General features: G+C 47.8%; 1 protein-coding gene across 4 annotated transcripts in view; it reads left to right on the top strand.

Moving 5' to 3' along the window:
- The window catches only part of SLC2A9 (solute carrier family 2 member 9), a 236,975-nt gene that overhangs the window by 110,535 nt on the left and 108,022 nt on the right, over positions 1 to 18,418 (top strand). For all 4 annotated transcript variants that reach the window (XM_061191238.1, XM_061191237.1, XM_061191239.1 and 1 more), the window contains exon 10: positions 17,824 to 18,011. In XM_061191238.1, coding sequence (XP_061047221.1) covers positions 17,824 to 18,011 — 188 coding nt within the window. The remainder of the gene's footprint in view (positions 1 to 17,823; positions 18,012 to 18,418) is intronic.

Below are 18,418 nucleotides of genomic sequence, written 5' to 3'. Positions count from 1 at the left end.
AACAGGCACCCAGGGTCTGCTACCACTCATGGGCTCACACTACAGGGTGGTCACAAATGCCATTGCTGGAGTGTCCTGCTCCCCACCCAAGGGGCAGTGAGATGGCATGAAATAAAATGGACTCAAATGGTTTCTATCATGTGAGTTTCTATTGTGTGCTAGTGTGGGAGGGAGAATAATGATCCCCCCACCTCCAGAAGGTGTCCACATGCTACTTCCTAAAACCTATGAACAGGTTAATTTACGTGGCAAAGGAATTAAGAATGCAGGTGGAATGAAGGTTGCTAGTCGACTGACTTTGAGATGCAGAGATTATCCTGGGTTATCCACGTGGGCCCAGTGTAATCACAAGGATGCTTATAAGTGGAAAAGGAAGGCAGAAGAGAGAGAGCCCGCAGACAGCTGTATGGGAAGGTTTTGGCACAAGGTTGCTGGCTTTGAAGATGGAGGAAGGGGCCATGAGCCAAGGAAAGCAGGCAGCCTCAGCCAGAAAAGGCAAGGCGTGGATGCTCCCCTAGAGCCTCCAGAAGGATCTCAGCCCTGACAACACCTTCCTTGCAGTCTAGTGAGACCCTTTTCAGATTTTGACCCCCAGAACTGTAAGATGATACTTTGCATTGTTTTAAGCCACCAAGTTCGTGGTAATTTGTTACAGCAGTCATGGGAAACTAACAGAGGTATGTATACTGCATCCATTGCCTTAAGCCTCACCCAAAAAATGGCCTACAAAGTTTCTACTCCTTATTATACAGATAAGGAGACTAAGACTCAGAGAGATTCAGGGAGATGATGTCATGGTCCCTGAGCAGGTCGATACACTGGTCAATGTCACCCTCAGGACACAGGAATAATAGGAATAACATTTCAGACAGAGAAGCATGGAAGGACATGGTTGCCAAGGTGCTGGGGCAGGGGAGCAGGCTGGGTCCCCCAGAGTCACCACTCAGGCTCGAGCCCCAAGTCCTCCCTCCTCGCTGAATCCACAGGCAGCCCATCTCCGCTGCAGAGCAGATGCTAGAGCTGCTGGCACGAATGTGGCAGGTGTCATAGCCAGTGAGGACGCAAGAGCCTCTGTCTCTGAGACTGAGCAGGAGCTGCCACCGCTCACGGTGCCAGAGGTTCAACCAGAGGCAGAAGAAAGTCTTTTTCCTCCTATCTTCGGTGCACATCAGTGCCTCTTATGGGTGGACTCTAGCAGGAGTGGGCTAGCACGGAGTCCTGGGAATGTGGTCTGTGGGCTTCTAGCCCCAGGGACCCAGGAGAGATTCTAAAAGGGTGATTTGGGACTGAGTCCCAGTGGGCAGGATCTGACTCAACTAGTAAATGGTGGGATGCTCCCGGCACATGTCACCCTCGGGCCTTTGCACCTGCTGCTCTGCCTGGAAGGCTCTTCCCCCAGGTATCTGCCTGCCCCACGCCCTCACTTCACTGAGTTCTCTGCTGCAGTGGCATCTCTTCAAAAACATCTTCCCAATTACAGTAGCTCAAACAGCATCCTCTCCTCTTCATGATCACTCACCCTGATTTAGTTCTCTTCTTTTACTGGAACTTTATCAACTACTGGAACTTCCATAGTTCTATGTTAATTTGTTTAGTATCTGTTTCCTCCACTCGAATGAAAGCTCCCTGAGGGCAGGGACTTTTCCTGTTTTGTTCTTTGCAGAGAACACCAGCACTTAGAGCAGAGCCTGGCACGTAGTAAGTGCTCATTAAACAGTTGTTGAAAGAATGAACGAAACCAGAGTACAGAGTATACCTCACAGCACAGTGTGTCCTCTGGTCTCCAGAGCACACTGCTTCTCGAAGCTCTGTGCTTCACACTTGGAGTTGTTCATGGCAATTGGACAAGAGGCTGACTTGCCCTGGGAACATGGAAGAGAAGAAGGCTAAGAGGGGGAGACAGGAGTAAGAGACCTGTAGGATGCAGACCAGCCATTTTTAGCAGGGAGATGTTTCAGAGAATTTGGACTTTCTGATGTTTTTGCCTTGATAGTTTCTACCTCTGCCCTGGAGAGGTCTGCCTCAGGGTAGACGTTTCCCAGGTTAAAGCAAAGCATGTGTATATATACGAAGTCACCCCATTTCAAGACTCCTTGCAGTCACTCGCGGTGGCAGGGAAGGCTGTGTAGGCAGAGATGTCTGAATGTGTGCTGAGAGGGAAGGAACCGGACATGGAATATTGTGGAAATGTTCAGGATAGGCTCCAGTTCAAAGTGATCGTAGTCAGACATGGAGACTGATGCACGACCTGAAGGCTGCCCTTCCGTAAGGTCAAATCTCAAGCACTTGAGATTAAGGCTCACAGAGAGCTAGCTTTTGGTATATTGTAGGTGCTCAATAAACGTGTGTTGAATAAATGAACAAATACACGAGGCCTGCTTAAAACAGGTGCACAGGTGGAAGGCGTCCTAACTCTGTGCAGTGGCCTGAGAGAAGGGAGGAGGGGGCCTGTCACGTGCTAAGGACCTGCGGCACCCGGGCCCATCCCAGTGGCTCGCCCGTTACACCATTCCTCAACTAAGAGATCTGCGTTCTCACCCCCACTTTACAGGTGAGAAAATAGAGGCTCAGGGAGGTTGGTACAACCTGCCAAGGGTCACTCAGTTGGTAAGCGGTGGGGCTGGTTCTTGAACCCAAGCTTGCCTGGCTCTTTGTTTATAAAACCACAGAATCTGGGTTATACATTGTTGACCAAAAAGCATGAGGACAAAGTTTGGCTCGAATGGAATGCGTCTGGAGGAGAGTAGCTGAGCTCAGCTTAGACCTTCCTCCAGCCTCAGGAAATAGAAACGAGTCAAAGCTGATGCACCGCCTTCATTTTGCAGACTGAGACCCAGAGGGGTGAGAGCCTTGCCTGAGGCCCCAGGCAAGTCAGTGGCTGAGCAGTGTCCGGGCCCTTTCTCCTGGCCCACGTCCACTGTACTCTTATCGCCCCCTCCCATCCCCAAAGGCGCAGGAGATGAGCTTCGGGCCAAGTTCAGGGGAGGACCAACCTGCATTTGACGGTGGCCCCAGTGGTTCTAACCTGCTAGACAACCATGATCACCCTGCCACTAGGTTTTTGCTCCCATATCAGTGGTTTATTGGAGCAAGAGTGGCCATAACTTTTACAATCCCTTGTATTTGGCATATGGGAGAGTAAGTACCACAAAGCTGTGAGGGAGCCTGGACACATGGTCCTTATCGTAGGGATGAAGAAGCTGGAGGTTAAAGGTCAAGTGGCCTTGCCACACCACACCCTAGAGGCTTCTTTTTTTCTCTTTTTATTAAGTATTAGCGACTCCATCTTCTACTTTATAGGAGTCAGGGAAAAAATTGAGGCAGCTTATAAGCAAGTGAGCGCATGTGTGTGCACGTGTGTGTGTGTGTGTGTGTGTGTGTGTGTTACAGATGAAACTCAGGGCCCTGGAAGGAGAAGGAAGAACCTCTACCAGGTTGCACAGAGCTATGGCGAGGTAGCACACCATGGAGGTTAAGAGCTCAGATTTTCTGAGCCAAGCTGCTCCTTCTTTGCCATTTCCTGGTTATGTGCAGCCTTTATCTTGGGGCCTCTCTCTGTGGCACTAACCTCATTGGATTGTTTTGAACCTTTAAATGATTTGGTTCATACAAAAGGCTTAGAACAGTGCCTGGAAATCGCCTACATCATGGGAGCATTTCTGTTGTTCTTCCAGGGGGAGGAACCAAATTAGTCTCTGAGCGTCCTGGCAGCCAGGGCAAGAAAGGCACTGGGGCGTCCACAGACTCTCTCTTTAGGAGAAGCAGATTAATTTCTCAGGAGAGAGAGACTTTACTCACACATGACTGGAATAACCGTTTATTACAAGGGACCCTCCAGAGGGGGGTCTTGGGACTCATAATAGAGCCTTGAACTAAAGTTAAAGCAATTGAAAATGATACTTTTCTATGCTTTCTTTTTTTATACAGACCCTCTGTAGGAGCTGAAGGTGCAAGTCTGAAGTGCAGCTTAGAGAAGGCCATTGTAATAGAGTCTGCATTGTGAGTAAACTAGGTCACCACTCATTCGATGCCCACTTATTTATGGAGTTTTTACTGTGTACCAGGTACAGTGCTAAGCCTGAAGGATAAAATATGGAGCAAAACCAGACAGGACCCCTGGTCCTGAAGCAAGCAGTCAGTAAGAGAGCCCGACAGGAGCCAGGCAAACCTCAGGACTAGTGTGAGATTGCCCCAGGCCAGGAGCTACAAAGGGAGGAGTGTGGAGCTCCTTTGGGATGATTAGAGGGAGATCAGGGAGAGATTCCTGGAAGAGGTGGCAATTGAGCTGGGGCGAAAAGATGTGTTGACATTAACTAGGTGAAGCGAGACAGGGCAGGAATCCATCCACAGTCAGAGGGTTGATCATAAACCAGTGAATACCTGTGGCTGGGTGAGGCAGACACTGACCTGGGAGGAAGCCCATTTTTGTTGTCATTTGCTTTCTTGTTTGTTTGTTTTTAACAAGTATTTCCACTATTTCTACCTCCAAAAGCTACTTCTAATAGCTATTGTTCATCAGGGATAATTCACCTATTATACACCGTGTCAGTTGATTCTTACAAGTACCTTCTGACACACAAAGCAGCCTTCCATGAATGTTGGCTAGTCTTGTTGGTGTTGATATTAACTCCAGTTCCTTACAGAAGGCAACTGAGGTTTTAGCTGCCAAGTGACTTTCCAGGTTATATAGGGAGGGAATCTGCTGTAGCCCAGCTCTCTCTCACTCCAGTGTGAGCCTTTGGTCCCATTGCCATTTTGCCCATTTCAAAGCCACAGCTTGTTTCGACCAGTTGATCCTATATGCATGGGCTTATTTCTAGGCTCTTTGTTCTATTCCATTGGTCTGTATGTCTGTCTTTATGCCAGTACCATACTATTTAGATTACTATAGCTTTTTAGTTTGATATAATCCCACTTGTCTAATTTTGCTTTGGGTGTCATATCCAAAAAAATCCTTGCCAAAACCAATATTATGTAGTTTTTCCCCCTCCATTTTCTTCTAGGAGTTTTACAGTTCCAGGTCTTATGTTTATATCTTTAATCCATTTTGAGTGAAGATCGGTTGGCCATATATGCAGCGGTTTATTTCTGGGCTGTTTATTCTGTTTCATTAGTCTATTGTCTGTCTTTGTGTCAGTACAATACTGTTTTAATTACTTTAGCTTTGTAATATATTTTGAAATCAGGAAGTGTGATGCCTCCAGTTTTGTTTTTTTCCTCAAGATTGTTTTGGCTATTCATGGTCTTTTGTGGTTACATATGAATTATAGGATTATTTTTTTCTATCTCTGTAAAATATGCCAATGGGATTTTGATAGAGATTTCATTGAATCTGTAGATCCCTTTGGGTAGTATGGACATTTTAACAACATCAAGTCTTCTAATCCATGATCATGGAATATCTTTCCGTTCATTTGTGTCTTTCATCAATGTTTTTTCAGTGTAAAAGCCTTTCACCTCCTTTGTTAAGTTTATTCCTAAGTATTTTACTCTTTCTGATAACTTGCAAATGGGATTGTTTTCCTAATTTCCTTTTTAAGTAGTTCATTGTCAGTGTGTCGAAGCACAGCTGATTTTTGTATGTTGATTTTGTATCCTGCAACTTTATTGAATCCACTTGTTAGTTCTAACAGTTTTTGGTGAAGTCTTTAGGATTTTCTATATATAAGGTCATGTTGTCTGCAAACAAGGACAATTTTACTTCTTCCTTTCTGGTTTCAATGACTTGTATTTCTTTTTCTCACTTAATTGCTCTGGTTAGGGCTTCTGAATAGAAGTGGTTGAGAGTCACATCGTTTCCTTGTTCCAATTCTTAGAGGAAAAGCTCTCAGTTTTTCACCATTGAGTATGATGTTAGCTATGGGCTAAAGTATCTTCAACAAATAGTGTTGGGAAAACTGGATCACTATATGCAAAAGAATGTTAGACCCTTATTGTACACCATACACAAAAATCAACTCCAAACGAAGCAAACACTTAAATGTAAGGCCTGAAAATATAAAACTCCTAGAAGAAAACAGGGGGAAATTTTCACAACATTGGTCTTGATAATGATTTTCTTGAATTTGACACCAAAAACACAGGAAACAAAAGCAAAAATAGACAAGTGGAACTATATTAAACTAAAAAGCTTCCTCACTGCAAAGGAAATAATCAAGAGTGAAAGGCAACCTACATGAATGAGAGAAAAGATTAGCAAACCATATATCTGATAAGGGGTTAATCTCCAAAATAAATAAGGAACTTCTACATCTCAATAGGAAAAACAAACAAACAAACCAAAATAATGAGTAATCTGATTTTTCAAAGGGGAAAAGGACATGAATAGATATTTCTCCAAAGAAGACATGCAAATGGCGTATGTATATATATGTAGTTCAGTGTCAGTAATCATCAGGAAAATGCAGATCAAAACCACAATGAGATATCACCTTACACCTGTCAGGATGGCTATTATGAAAAACACAAAAGACAACAAGTATTGGTGAGGATGTGGAGAAATTGGAAACCTTGCACCCTCGCACACGGTTGGTTGGCATGCAAAATGGGGCAGTTGCTGCAGAAGACAGTTTGGAGGTTCCTCAAAAAATGAAAACTAGAACTACCGTATGATCCAGCAATTCCACTTCTGGAATTTCATCCAAAAGAATCGAAATCAAGATCTCAAAGAGGTTTAGCACTCCTATTCCTATTAGCACCGCAGCACTATTTACAACAGCCAAGACGTGGAAACAACCTAAATGTTCATTGTTGGATGGATGGGTAAAGAAAATGTGGTGTATACATACAATGGAATATTATTCAGCATTACAAAAGAAGGAAATCCTGTAATATGTGACAACATGGATAACCTGGAGGACATTAGGCTAAGAGAAATCAGCCAGTCACAGAAGGACAGATACTGCATGATCTCACTTACATGATCTCACTTACATGAGGGATCTAAAATAGTCAAATTCATAGAATCCAACTGTGGAATAGTGATTGCCAGGGACTGGGGTGCCGGGAAGGGGGGTGGGAAGTTGCTATCAATGAGCACGAAGTTTCAGTTATGCAAGATGGACAAGCTTGGGTGATACCAGGAGGCCTGCTGTCTGTGACCGCCTCCCATCAACACCATCCTCTGAGCTAGGCTTGCATCACCCCTGTGGGCAGAGGCAGTGCAGCAGTGGAAACGCCAGCTCTCCTGTGTGACACGGGCACATCACATCATCCCACTGAGCCTTGGTTTCCCCATCTGTTGAATGGCAGGGGTTTTGTGAGGCTCCTGCAGACCCCGCATCCATCACTGTTCACCTGGAGCGGCAGTGAGTTGCATTCTGGCTCCCACTTGAGAGAACTCCTTCGAGCAGAAACCGTGCCTTTTTCTTTCCTTAATGCAGTAGACCTCTGCACCCGCGGCACATCACAAGCTCTCAGAAGCCACAGGTTAATTGAAATGAACTGAGTTTGCTTCCAGTAGCTTCTCAGCTCCGCAATTTCTTTTCGTCATCCTTTGAGGTGTGCGGAAAGAAAGATCAGACAGATCCAGGTTGGAACATTGACAGTCTCCCTTTCGACCTGGGATCTCCAGCGTATTTCCTAATTTCCTGAGGCTCAGGGGACCAAACCACACTAGGAATCGCAGCGAAGTCTGTAAGACACCCAGCCCAGAGTCTGGCACACAGTAGGCACACAATAAATGTTAGACTCCTCGCGCCTGCCTGGTGTCCTGAGTCCCCTTGAATAAAGGCGAGTCTTTAACTGGTACAAGATCTGGTTACATAACGGGTCCCTTTTCCAGCCCGGGAGTTGACCGTGCCTCCCAGAGGGGTTTCTTTCCAGTTGGGAAATGCAAATTCTCATTCTTTTTTCAAGTTCTCTGGAATTAGGGATTAGAACACGGCCAGGAATATGAATGAGGTGTGAGTCCGGAAGCCAGGGCAAGGGTGGGAGGCTAGCTGGAGGGGAGGCCCTGGGGTAGATGGGATGAACTATTGCAATGGCTTGGAAATTCAAGCCGATGGACTCCTCTGGGAGGGTTGTCTTCCATAGAAAATGACTTTTTGAAATGGCTTGTAGACGACCAGTTTCTAAAGCCCTTTCCTCTCTCTCCACAGACAGCTAGTTACGACTGTATGTGTCAGTCCCACTGCTTCCCCCTCCACCCCACAGATGCCGCACCCCAGTCTCCCATAGAACCTGCACGATTCTGGGGTTCTGCACTTGCTTTAGAGACCTTGTCCCTCTTCCTGTTTAATGCCCGGGTTCCTCCCACAACACCTCTGACAGGTGGTCATCAGGCCTCTCCTTGCTTACCTCCAGGGATGGGGAATTCACTGCTCAAGAGACCGCCCAGCCCACCCTTGAACACATCAATCAGACAGTTCTTTCTTGTGACGAGCTGACATCCGATGCATCACAGCTGCTGCCCTTGGTCCTTGTCTGGCTCAAGGCCAAGGAAAACAAGACCAACCCAACCCACATCCAGGCCTCTCCCCCCAGAGCACCCTCTCCTCTGGACTAAACATTAGCAAATATGAGTAGGGTCCAGTTACGTTTATCCAAAGTAGTTTGAGCACCTGCTGCATACCAGGCCCTGAATAAGACCCAGCCTCTGGTATGACATGTCATAAGCCTCACACCAGCATAAGCACCTGCCCAGAGCTGGTAGGACTCCAGTGATGACAGGGCAGCGGTGGCAGCCATTCACTGGCTGCAGGACACCCCCAACACTATGCCGCATGCTCTGTTCCCCCAGCATGGTTTCCTGCCCATTTGTGAGTGGGATCCCTGCTCCGGAGGCTGATTCCAGGCCTTCACCTAAAGACCGGAGGGAAGAGATATAGTTATTCATGGGCTCTGGGTGAAAAAAAGAATGCAAGAGTCAGTCCAAACCACTCCTCCCTTGCTTCCCAAGTGTAATGAGATCGCTGCTAAATTTACAGTCTAGACATTCGCCTCAGTCTCATGAAAGTGATGGGCAAACAGATGGTTGAGTTAAAACCAAAGGATGCTTCTGGTCTCCTTCAGGAATTCAGGATATAGAATGAAATTTAGGAAGAGAGAGGAGGAAAGAGGGAAGGTGGGAGGGAAGGAGGGAGGAAGGGAGGAGGGTAGAAGGAAGAAAGGGAGGGAGGGAGGAAGGAAGCATTTCAAAGATCTGAAAGGTGTGGTCCTGAGTCCCAGGGAGCATAACTGAGCATTGGGAAGGAGCAAAGTTTTTGGAGCCCCTGCTTGGGTTCTAATCCCAACTATTCCACTACCAGCTGGTGACAGTAGTGGCCTCCTCTGGTGCCCCATCACATCATCCCAAGGCCCACTCTGACTTCAGCCCAGCTATGATGACAGTCCCACGAGAGCACAGAGGCAGGTTGCCGTTTCCCCCCACCTCCAGCACGCTCAGGCCTTCTCCGCAGCCAGGATGCCACTCAGCTCGTCTGCAGTGCCATGTGGACATGTGGGAGTTAATGCCCCTGGGGGAAGCCTCCACCATGTGACAGTTCTGGGAGACGGTCCATGGGCTGCTCAGACGTCCAGCGGAATTGACCCCTTTTGTCCATAGAAGCCTCCTTCCTCAAGACATGCCTCATGCAACCTCTTCCTTCCATGCCTCACACTCCCCACCCCTCACACCTGCTTTCTGCAACCATCATTTGTGTCAAATTGCTGCACCCAATCCTTGTCTCAGGCTCTGCTCTCAGGGATCCCAGTTCTCCTGAATGTGGGCAAGTTTCTCCTCTCTTCTCACCAGCAAAATGGGAACACTAACAGAGGGTGGTTATAGGAGTGTTAAACAAGTAAAGGCACAGGAAGCATGTAGAACTGTGGCTGGCATAGTGTAACCTTCAGCAAGTAATACCCATTATTATTTCAGTATTGGCCTTGATGGTGATGATAGCTGAAGAAGAACCTCACGAAGTGATATAGATCCAAATGCAAGAAGGTGAGAAAGCTGGCTGAACCTAACACGTTGGTATTCATCCTGCAATCCCACCCTCTAGGAATGAACCATCCCAGGGAAGGGGAAGGAGCAAGTGCAGCTGGTAAATTTCCATCTTCCCTGCCGTCAATCAGTTGTTCTTGCAAAATAATCGGAAGATGTTGCCTTTTTATATTTTAACAACCAAAATTTAGCAAGACGCACTGAAACCCTTCTTTTGGAATATTTTCAAACAGGAATATTTTTAAAATTGTTCACAAAAATTTTTTTAATGTGCAGATTTGAGAGTTTGAATTGGTGGTCTGTGTCCGTCACTTTGGTTTCCAAGCCACACGGTGATAGAAGCATTTCCAAACATCTTTTTTCATAGAATAACTTCTATCAAAAGGTTGCCTTGTTCTCTCTCTTGTTAAAATGTCACCTTACCTTGAAGAGATAGATTGCTTACATCTTAACTTTTAAGACCTCTGCTAGGCAGCTTTCTGTCACGGTCACTGGAGCTGACAACAGGCTTGTGCCTGGAGCGAGGTGGCAGGTCTGCTGCTCTGTCTTTGTGCTGCCTCTCTTCATTTTATCTTTAATCTGTGGTTTCTTTGGAGGATTCTTTATCAACCTCCTGTACATTTGTCACGGTTGATTCCATTAAAACTGAAGACTATCATTCTCAAATCCGCTAACCAGTAAATTGCATACCTAACTTCAATATATCACTCTACGCTGAAAGCAAAGAAAGAAAAAGGGCTGGCAGCCCCTGTGCACGGTGGAGCCCCCATACCCCCCTCATGTGGGCCATGTGAAGACTCCATAATGAAACGTTGTAAAAGTATAAACATGAGTTCCAATATCTTTTACTTCCCCCCTTCTGACATCCCCCCCTTTGGATCCTACTGCTGTCAGTAATAAAAAGAAACCAAACCTGAGTTAAAAACCCAATGATTTCCTCCTCTTAAATACCAATAGCAGTTGAAAATCAGTGCTTCGATGAAACCTCCTATTTTTAGAAACACCGAGGCCTGCACCGTGCTGAGTTCCGTGCTGTCCCCAACGCGTGACTGCAAAGGGCCATCACCCTAGGCTCCCACCAAAATCCCTCGGCCTGCCTTGTCCCAGGGCCCCTCCGGGTCACGAGAACAAGTCTCCAGGTTGCTCTGTGCTTTGCCCTAGCACGAGGTGGTAAATGCTAATGGAGGTGATCACATGTGGTAGCTGCTGTAACAAAGAACCACAAATCGGGTGGCTTTAGGACAGCAGAAATGTATTCTCTCCCAGATCTGGAGGCCAGAAATCAAGGTGTCGGCAGGACCTGCTTTCTGTCCCAGCTTCTGGTGCTGCCGGCAATCCTTGAGTTAAAAGCCACATCGCTCCAATTCCTGCCTCTGTCATCACGGGGCCGTCTTCCCTGTGCGTGTCTGTCTGTCTCTTCCCCTCTTCTTATGAGGAAAAGAATCATACTGGATTAAGGGCCCGCCCTCCTCCAGGATGACCTCATCTTAACTGACATCGAAATGACACCTGCAAAGACCCCATTTCCAAATAAATTCACATTCCCAGGTACAGGTTAGGACTTAAACATATGTTTACGGAGTCACGATACATTATAGTGTTTTGTACCCATTGTCAGGTTAAGGTAAAAGGAAGATAAAAGAAGGAAGGGCCAGGAGGTACTGTACCAAGTACCTTCTGTAATACTTAACAGACTTCTAGTATTTACCGCTCATTAAGGGTCAACCCTGTTCTAAGGACTTCGTGACTACTGATGTTTAATACTACTGGCAGCCCCAATGCTGTTATGCTCATTTTACAGATGAGAAAACTAAGGCACCGAAGCATTAAGTAACTGGCTTGGCATCAGACTAGGTGAAGGGTGGTGATGTCGGGATGGAGACCCAGGCAGTGTGGCCCCAGAGTTGGGGCTCTTAATCACCTCCCCACCGTTACACAACCCATCACAGGTGTGGTGAACTGTCAGGTGTCAGTGCACCAGATCATCACACTGACCCCTCTGGAACCCGAGGAAACGGGTGCGTGAGGCTCCGGAGGCCTGCAGGCTCCACAGCTGATGGGCGGCAGATCCGGGGTGGAAGCCAGTTCAGCCCATCTGCACGGCCTGTCCCTTTCCTCTTCGTCACACACCTCTTCCCATTTTTACTCAGGGTGCGGCATTTTGCGGGTATTTCAGGGCCTGAATCACGCTGCCCTTAACCTTCAGCTCTTTCTCCGAGTTTGCCAGGTTCGGGCACCACTTCCAGACCGCGCAACATTGATCTGGGAAACTTCAGGGCTGTGAGTTGGACCTGGTCAAGAACACCTGTTTTTCTTTATTTCGTGTTGCGGTGTGAAGCGTGGGCGGGCAGAATGTGGGCTCAGCCCTTTGCGACAGTGCAGACAGGAGCTCGCAGGGTCCCGTAGCCTCCAGATCATCACCCCCGTCCCCCATTGCCATGCTGCCCACTTCCAAATCCCCGAGGCCATCCAGGCTCCAGCCACAAAATGTCTCCCAGATCCGTCCCTTGGAGGCTCCTGGCCTGTGTTGTCCACGTGGGTCCAGCTAACACGTGACACATGAGCCAAACACCCCTCCAGATGTGTGCCCACTACCCAGTCCTCACACCCTGAGAGGCTGGCACGAGTGTCATCACTGTTAGAGGTGAGGACGGGACCCAGAGAGGCTGAGCGATTCTTCCATGGGTACCCAGCCAGGACCTGACATCTAGGGCCGTGTGCTTAAACACCAGGCTGGCAGCTGCACAGCCTGAGTTTGCAGCCCCCCTCCCTTCCAAACCCTCCCTCCTAGACCCCAGGCAGCACTGGAAAGATGTACCCCACATTTGCCCTTATTAGGTTTTGCATGATGCTGGTTTCACTCGTGCCCGCTAGCCTCCCAGTGGGTTACTTGTCCCTGAAAGGGGGCACCGATGGGCATCTGCAGTGAACCAGGCTCCAGGCTGGTGCCCTGCCTGCACTCCCCCAGGTGGATGTCATAGTGACCTGGAGACACAGGTGGCCTCAGCCCTACCTTACAGATGAGACCTAAGGCTTGAGAGGTCCCATGTCATACAGAAAGTGAGTGGTGATGGTGGGGTTGAACCTACAGCTATCTAATTTCAATGCCTCTGCATTTGTTTCCCTTTGCTGCTGTAAAAAATGACCACAAACTTAGTGGCTTAAAACATAAATTTATTATCCTACAGTTCTGGAAGTCAAAACTCCAAAATAGGACTCAGTGGGCTAAAATCAAGGTGCCAGCAGGGCTTTGTTCCTTTCTGGAGGCTCTAGGGGAGAATCATTCCTGTTCTTTTCCAGCTTGTAGAGGCCACCTGCATTCCTTGGCTCACGGCCCCTTCCTCCTTCTTCAAAGTGCGTCCCTCCTCCAACCTCTGTTTCCATGGTCACTTCTCTTTCTCTCTCACTCTGACCCTCCTGCCTCCCTCTTATAAGGACCCTTGTGATGACATTGGACCCACCCAGATAATCCAGGGTAACCTCCCCATCTCAAGGTCCTTAACCTAATCACATCTGCAAAGTCCCTTTGGCCATGAAACCTAACATATTCACAGGTCCTGGGGATTAAAACATGGACTGATTTGGGGGGGTCATTATTCTGCCTACCTCAGACTTTTTCTGCTCTTCAAAGTGCTTCCTAAAAGACAAAATAACCTTTTGTCTGGTGATGTTTGCCTCCTCTCTCTGCTCAATGCCGTCCATGAGATTCCCCCTCCAGGCTCCCAGGATGTTCTGGATTCACTGCCTCTGTGATACGTGCCATATAAAGTTAGAATCACACTTCTTGATGTACTTCTGCAGGTTGTTAGTAGGTACCCCAGCAAATACATTTGGGAAAAGTGGAGCCAAACAAAACTAAATGGGTGTCTTTCCTGTAGGACTTATCAGAACCTTTACTATTCTAATGTGAAGTTTGAACCACCAAGAGACAGAGTGCTCATGCAATGACACTAAATTTCTCTGATCAAGGAATCTGGTTTCCATGGAGCCTCTCTTGGGATTAGAATTCCACAAAAGCTTGTTAGGAAATGTGATGTGATGGGGACACCACCTCGCCGGTGCAGGGTCTGCGGCTTTTGTTTAGCACAGTGCCTGAAGCCTAGTAGATGCTCAGTAAGTTCGTGCTGAGAATTGGCTCTGAATGGCCTGTGACTTCCATCAACCAGGTCTGAGACCCTCCCTTTAAAAGGCCAGTGCTGTCCCCCACAAGGGCTCTGTGTTCTGTAGAACTGATCAGAGTCGATGATATGCCTGGGGTACCTGAAACTCAATTGTCTGCCAATCAGCAGAGCCAGGCAAAGCCAAACCACCCCCCCGCAAGACATCCTGGACTGCGGTCACTGGCCCGGCCATAGACCTGCTGGCCTTGAGGCTGAGGCAGAGGAGGATTCAAAGCCATGTCCCCCCTTGACCACAGGCCCATGGCCTCCAGGGAAAAGAGGACATTAGAATTTACCTAAGGAAGCCACTCACCCCCTTCCTGCCCCAAAGGACTCTGTGTCCAGCCAGGCGCCATGGGCAGGTTTTGAGCAAAGCAAGCTTTTCTTAGTATTGGTGGACATCTATGGGAGTTTCCCACCTGGGAGGGGCCTCTGAGCCCCTGTGCCAGGCCACAAGGCTCTCTGAGGCCCCCTCTTGACACACTCTTTTAGCAACTTTCAAATATCCAATACAGTATTATTAACTATAGTCACCGTACTGTCCATGGCATCCCCAGGACGTATGTATTTTCTAACTGGAAGTTTGTACCTTTTGACCACCTTCCCCCATTTCACTCACCTACCACCTCCTTCCTCTGACGACCACCAATCTGTTGTCTGTGTCTATGAGCTTGGTTTGGGGTGGGGAGAGTTAGATTCCACATATAACTGAGATCATACAGTATTCGTCTTTCTCCGTCTGACATTTCACTCAGCATAATGCCCTCAAGGTCCATCCATGTTGTTGCAAGTGGCAGGATTTCCTTATTTTTTAAGGCTGAATAATATTCCAGTGTGTGTGTGTGTGTGTGTGTGTGTGTGTATATACATACCATATTTTCTGTATCCATTCATCCATCAATGGACACTTGGGTTGTTTCATGTCTTGGCTGTTTTAAATAATGCTTGGAGACATTTTTGATTGTCACAACTGAGGGGGTGCTTCTGGCATCTAGTGGGTAAGAGGGCAGGGGATGCTGCTAAACACCTTACAATGCACAGGACTGCTCCCATCACAAAGAGTTCTCTGGCCCCAGATGTCAGAAGTGCCAAGGTGGAGAAATGCTGCTTTCAGGGAAGGCAGTGGGTTTGCCAGCTGGGTTGGTTCAGCTCAGATCAACAAGCACGAACTTGGCACCTGCCCTCCACCGGGCACCAGGAACTGGGCTTCAAGGTGCTCACAGCAGGTGGAAAGGAGGTGCCAATGACAGTGTGGGGAGAAAGCACCGAGGTGGGAAAGCACAGAGGGCTGTGAGAGCCTAGGCTCTGGCATTGGGAGGGAGGAGAAGTTAGCCAGGCAAGGAAAGGCAGGAAGGACATTCCCGGCAGAGGGAAGGGCATGGCCAAGTGCAGAGAACCAAGAAAGCACAGCGTGTGTAGGAAAGATGAGATGCATGTTTGCACATCCAAGAGAGATGCATGCAAAGATGGGGGCAGCAGGAGAGAAGCTGAAGGAGAGCCATGGGCTGGGCCATGGAGCCTGAGCTTCGCTCTGTGCAGAGTGTAGAGGCCAGGGGGCCTTTTAGAATCAAGTGCACTGGTGAGATGGGTGCTGATGCTGCAGCGTGCAGAGGGGGTTATGGTCAGAGCTCCACAGGGCACGAGAAGACTGGACCCAGGAGAGCAGTTATGGACTACTGGGATAGTTCAGGATAAGGTGTGAGAACCAAAGCAGCTTGGCACTTCCAAAGTTGGAAATAGAGTGAAGCTGACTGATGATTTTGCCCTGTCAAGTAATTAGTTGTTGCAGGTTGGCTTCTCCAGGAAACAGAGGCTGAGAAGGAGTTAGGAGTAACAGCTGGGCAGGGAAAGGGCACAGCAGGATTGAGTAGGGGGAGTGTCAGACCACAGGGCCACCTGGCAAGGTCTCTGCCAGCCCCGGAGGGAGCCCCGGAACAGCACTTGTGCATTACATGAGTCCCTACTGGGCAAGGATGGCTGGGCCCTTGTACCACAGCCGTGCTCAGTCGTGGGCTGGGACCACTATGAGAATAGCATTTCTTGGGCTTCAAAGATGAGATGGATGCCCATGAAGCTAAGAGCTGGAGGCTGTCAACTAACCAACCTCCTCACAGTCCAGAAGCCAAGTCCTTTCCTGAAGGGAGCCTGAGTGGCGCATCTTCATGTCTGCCAGGCCAGTTGCATGAGATACGCTTCGTCACCCATTCAGGGGAACCACAGAAGAAGGGGTGTGGGACAAGTAGAAGCAAACTTTTTATGAACACAAATACAACAGGAAAGTTAAATGGATGCTTTAAATGAAGAAGGAGATCAGAACTTTTAAGAGGAAGAAGAGAGATTTTTGCTCCAGGAAACTCTAAAAGTTGAACACTGAATTTAGCTGAGAGCTTCCTGGCAGCCAAGGTGAAAAGGGGAAAAAAAAGTTCTAAGGTTCTCCTTATTTTATATGGAAAGCATGTATGTCAGGGAGGAGAGATAAATATTTTCTTGCCCTAATACTCTAGGATTACTTTGTCACATGAATGTTGCATTTTTGAACTTTGAGAAATACTATGGTTTAGTAGTGCATGTTGCAGAAACATTACTCATTCAGCTGTTTCTTCCACTTACCCTTAATAAATGCTAGGAAAAATATTAAATTACAGCTTACAAAAGAGACATTCTGAGACGGTTTTTAATATACTCCTGGAAATAATATCCCAGAGCCTTCATGGGCTTGCTTCTTGGAGAATCTGGAGAAATTTAACAGCTTTTTTTTTTTTCCTACCTAAGAAGAGCAATTTCACATGGCCTGTGACGCAGGGCAGTGTTTTTAGGGATGATGCCCACTGTGTCTGGAATGGAATGTCCACAGGAGCCGTCACCATAGCCACCATCCCTGTAGGATGATGAATATCTAAGTGCTGAATATATAAATCCATGTTCTAAAAGCGTCTCCCCTGATCTGATTATTGTGATCTCAGGGGTCTGATCAGACAGCCCACATTTGTGCATATATCCATGGAGGTTTACACAATTAAGGGCTTGGTAAAAAAAAAAAAAAAAAAAAAAATGACAGGTTCACTGAAGCTGGAAATTTGCAGTGTTCAGCCTGGGAAAGGCCTGAGTCACACGGGTGAGCTTGAATCCTGGGAAGGTTAGCTCTTTGAGAATATTCCAACCCAGGTTTCTGTGTTTCAGAGGGGCTTGTGGAAAGGACCCTGGAGGTCATTTAGTTCAATCCTCCTTCTGAAGATAGAATCGACCCCTGGGCATCCTGAGCAAGTGGCAATCTGACCTCTGTCTGGATGTCTCCTATGAGGATGAGCACACAGGGCCAGGCAAACAGGAGGTGCTCAGTTATATTCATGGAACCAGGGTTTAGCATATGTCACATCACCCAATCATTACAGGAGCCATGTGAGGCACGGGGCACTGCTCATCTACCCAGTGGTAGAGACGGGATTTGAACCCTGGGCATGCTCTGCTTTGCTGTGGGGTCGATCAGAAGAGCCTGGTTCTCTCTTGGCTCTTCTCCTGGCCAACTCAGTGACCTTGGGCAAGTCATTGCATCTCTCAGGGCCTCTGTTTTCCAACTTTTAAACAAAGGCTTGGCACTCCATGGTTTCAAAGATCCCTGCCAGCTGCATCCCTGACAAGGAGTGTGTCTTGGATGGACCAACCATCCCTGTCGGACCCAGCATCAGACACAGCGGACATCCTAACCCCACTGAAATCTGTGCTTGTCCCTGTTGGCAGCCTTCCAGACATTCCTGGGCAAAGAGGACGTCTCCCGAGAGGTGGAGGAGGTCCTGGCGGAGAGCCGCGAGCAGAGGAACAGCCGCCTGGTGTCCGTGCTGGAGCTGCTCAGGAGTCCCTTCGTCCGCTGGCAGGTCATCACTGTGGTCATCACCATGGCCTGTTACCAGCTCTGTGGCCTCAATGCGGTGAGCGCTCCTGCACAAGCGGGGGAACCAGAGGGAGGCGTGGGAGAGGGGCGGTTCAGGGCCTGGACGCCCAAGTTCCAACCCCAGCTCTGTGCCATTGGGCAACCACATAACCTGATCTTCAGTTTCCGCATCTGTAAAATGGGATAACGTAATACTGAAAGAAATAATCCACGCAAGGTGTTCAATAAAGCAGCTAGCCCAGAATTACCCCTTAATAAAGGCTGCCTATCAGTATAATTACTTATCCTTAGAAATACTTAAAAGTCATATTTCTTAATAAAATGGGTATTAGGAAGTCATAAGTGAGCAACACTGAGATGATTTAAGTAAAAGTACCCTTGGCTGGGCTGGCTTCAATGCACAACTTGGCCTGAGGAAACCTCAAGGCTTTAAAGAAAAAGTTT

Source organism: Eubalaena glacialis, chromosome 5 (genome assembly GCF_028564815.1).
Source record: "Eubalaena glacialis isolate mEubGla1 chromosome 5, mEubGla1.1.hap2.+ XY, whole genome shotgun sequence".
Taxonomy (NCBI): Eukaryota; Metazoa; Chordata; class Mammalia; order Artiodactyla; family Balaenidae; genus Eubalaena; species Eubalaena glacialis.
The sequence above is the reverse complement of the archived record's forward strand: the minus strand, read 5'-3'. Positions and strand labels throughout refer to the sequence as shown.